Raw genomic sequence first — 2295 nt, 5'->3', positions numbered from 1 at the left:
CCCACTTTTCTATATTTTATGTCAATGCCATCACGTTTATAGTATTTTATGAACTTTTACACACACACCCCCTTATTTATTTATTTTCATAAAACAGTAGATGTGAGCGAGCAAATGCAAGTTGCCCGATACTATGGCGCTTCTCCAGACGTGTCCGAAGTGCCCGATAAAGCACAGTGCCTAGGCGTCTAGCCAGGTGGAGTCAGGGCAAACTCCGGGTTTTCTTTTTTGGCTGGAATTGGGGGGAAGAGGGTTGGGGTGCTCTGGGCAGGCAGGTGCTCCCTGTTGAGCAGAGCAGAAAACTCCAGTGTCCCCTTCGGCGCTCTGTGAAACAGGCGGGGTCTGAGAGTCAGCCGCACTCGTCTTCACAGAGAACGGCAAGGGTTTTGACAAAGATCGGAGGTGGGGACACTGGCGGGGGCAGCAGGGTGCAATGGCTGGCCCAGTGCACCCCCTGGTGTCTGGGTGTGGGGGTGAGCGATGCACTGCGTTCAGCACAGTGGGGAGAGTAGCAGTGTCTGAGGTGTGGCAGCTTCGGGTACCACTGCAACTGCCACGTCAAAGCTCTTGGGTGTGGAGCCAGCAGCGTGACTCGGCAAGCAGGAGCATCATAGCTTAGGCAGCCACAGGGTGGGCGTGGAGGGCCCCGTTGCTACCTAACTCTGACTAGCTGTGCGACCTTGGAGGAGATTCCTCATGTGCAAGAGAGGAGAAATCATAGATTTTGTGGGGAGGATTGAGTGCGTTAACATTTTAAACCACTTGAAAGAGTGGCATGTGGCAAACCATCGTTTTCATGCTCAGAATATGCGACATCCTCTGGCCAGCAGGCTTGTAGTAGTCAGTTGACTTTTATTTTGAAACGGGAATAGTGATCGGAGATGGGGGGGCAGAAAACTGAATAGGAGGTGCGGGTCACTGCAGTCCTCGTTTTACCAAATAGTGGTGGAATTTCGTCAGGAAGCTGGTGACAGCTGGTGCCCCAGGCACTACCCAGGACCCGTTAGTGAGCTCTTAGATCTTTACAAAGAGATTCAGAGGGAGTCCTTTCAGCCATTCACAGATCTCTTTAACTGGACCCATGAGGTGAGGGTCAAAAATCTCTGGCTTGGGGGGGTGCAAGGTTTTCCATTTTCTTACAACAAGACAGTATATTGTGACAGAAAGCAATCCAGGTCCACCCTGGTCTACAGCCGAAGAAACACCTGCCCTGGAGTGCGGTGCAAGTTTTAATTTCTACTCCATCATTCCCAAACATAGCGTTCCCTGAAGGGGGAAAAAAGAAAAAAGGAAAGATGGAAATGCATAATTGGTCTCCAAAAGGCTGGAAGTAGTCCGAGATCTGCCTCCTGGGAACGGGCTGTACTGTCTCGGGATTTCTCCTCTGCGCCCCATCCTCCCCACTCCTGTCACATCCCAGCCAAGCGCCTGAGTCCAAAGCTCACCGGAGGAATGTGAGTGGAAGCAGGACTCTGCAGGTGCACCCCAAAACCGACCCTCCTGTCCCAGGCACTGGCAGATCTGCGTGAGGAGCTGCAGATAGGCAGCACTCGCCCACCCGCCTGCACCCCCTGCCCCCTGCGGCCAGCCCACTGGCCTATTCGGAACTGTGGCCCCCTTGCCAGGGTGATGCCCATGTCATGTCCCAGGCCTCAGTCCTCGGGAGACCTCCACGTTCGTGTTCTGACCCAGATCGGCTGTCTTACCTGAGGGCAGCCAGAGTAGCAGGAGACAGAGCAGCCCCGAGAGAGGGAGGCTCATGGCTGAGCAGGTCGCAGGGCGGGAGCCTCTGCAGGTGGCTCTGAGAGCCTCCTTTATAGCGATGGGCAGCAGTGGGTGGGGCTGGCCTCCAGCCCAAGGCTTTCTGGAAGGGAGTTTGAAGGGCTAGGGGAAGACCAGCCCTGGGGCTGCTCACTGCCGTATTCTTTTCCACATATGAGAGAGAGAAGAGAAAGGGAGAGAGAGAGATGAAGAGGTTCTGCCAAGCCTCAAATGTTTCCCACCAGCAGTGCAGGGCCAAAGACCAGCTCCTCCGGTCGAGCCCCGAGCACTCGCCCTCTTACTTCCAATGAACACTGGCATGAGAATGACAGGGAACGTTCTGGAGTCCCACAGAGAGCTCGGAGCATAGGGACGTGGTGTTCGTTTCCCACGCGGGAAGGGTGTGCGCAAGGACTTTTGGGCATGGCTTCGAGACTCGAAGGGTCTCAAGGCATCAACTGTTGACCAAGAGTGGGCGGGAGTTCAGAAGCTGTGACTGACAGCTTCCTCTTCCGGGAGGGGACTACTGGCCCT

The 2295-nt window shown here is 54.9% G+C and overlaps 1 protein-coding gene across 1 annotated transcript; it reads right to left on the bottom strand.

Moving 5' to 3' along the window:
• Window positions 1-832: 832 nt before the first annotated feature.
• Window positions 833-1865, bottom strand: DEFB136 (defensin beta 136). Its single transcript, XM_017337699.4, has 2 exons — window positions 1707-1865; window positions 833-1266 (listed from the first exon to the last, which is right to left on the bottom strand). Exons 1-2 carry the CDS (start codon window positions 1759-1761, stop codon window positions 1094-1096), a joined length of 228 nt encoding a protein of 75 aa, XP_017193188.1. The 5' UTR covers window positions 1762-1865; the 3' UTR covers window positions 833-1093.
• Between the last annotated feature and the right edge of the window lie 430 nt (window positions 1866-2295).

This window comes from Oryctolagus cuniculus, chromosome 2 (assembly GCF_051225735.1).
Source record: "Oryctolagus cuniculus isolate XC-2025 breed Fujian yellow rabbit chromosome 2, ASM5122573v1, whole genome shotgun sequence".
Classification (NCBI taxonomy): domain Eukaryota; kingdom Metazoa; phylum Chordata; class Mammalia; order Lagomorpha; family Leporidae; genus Oryctolagus; species Oryctolagus cuniculus.
Note: the sequence above shows the minus strand (reverse complement) of the source record. Positions and strands in the feature narration are given on the sequence as shown.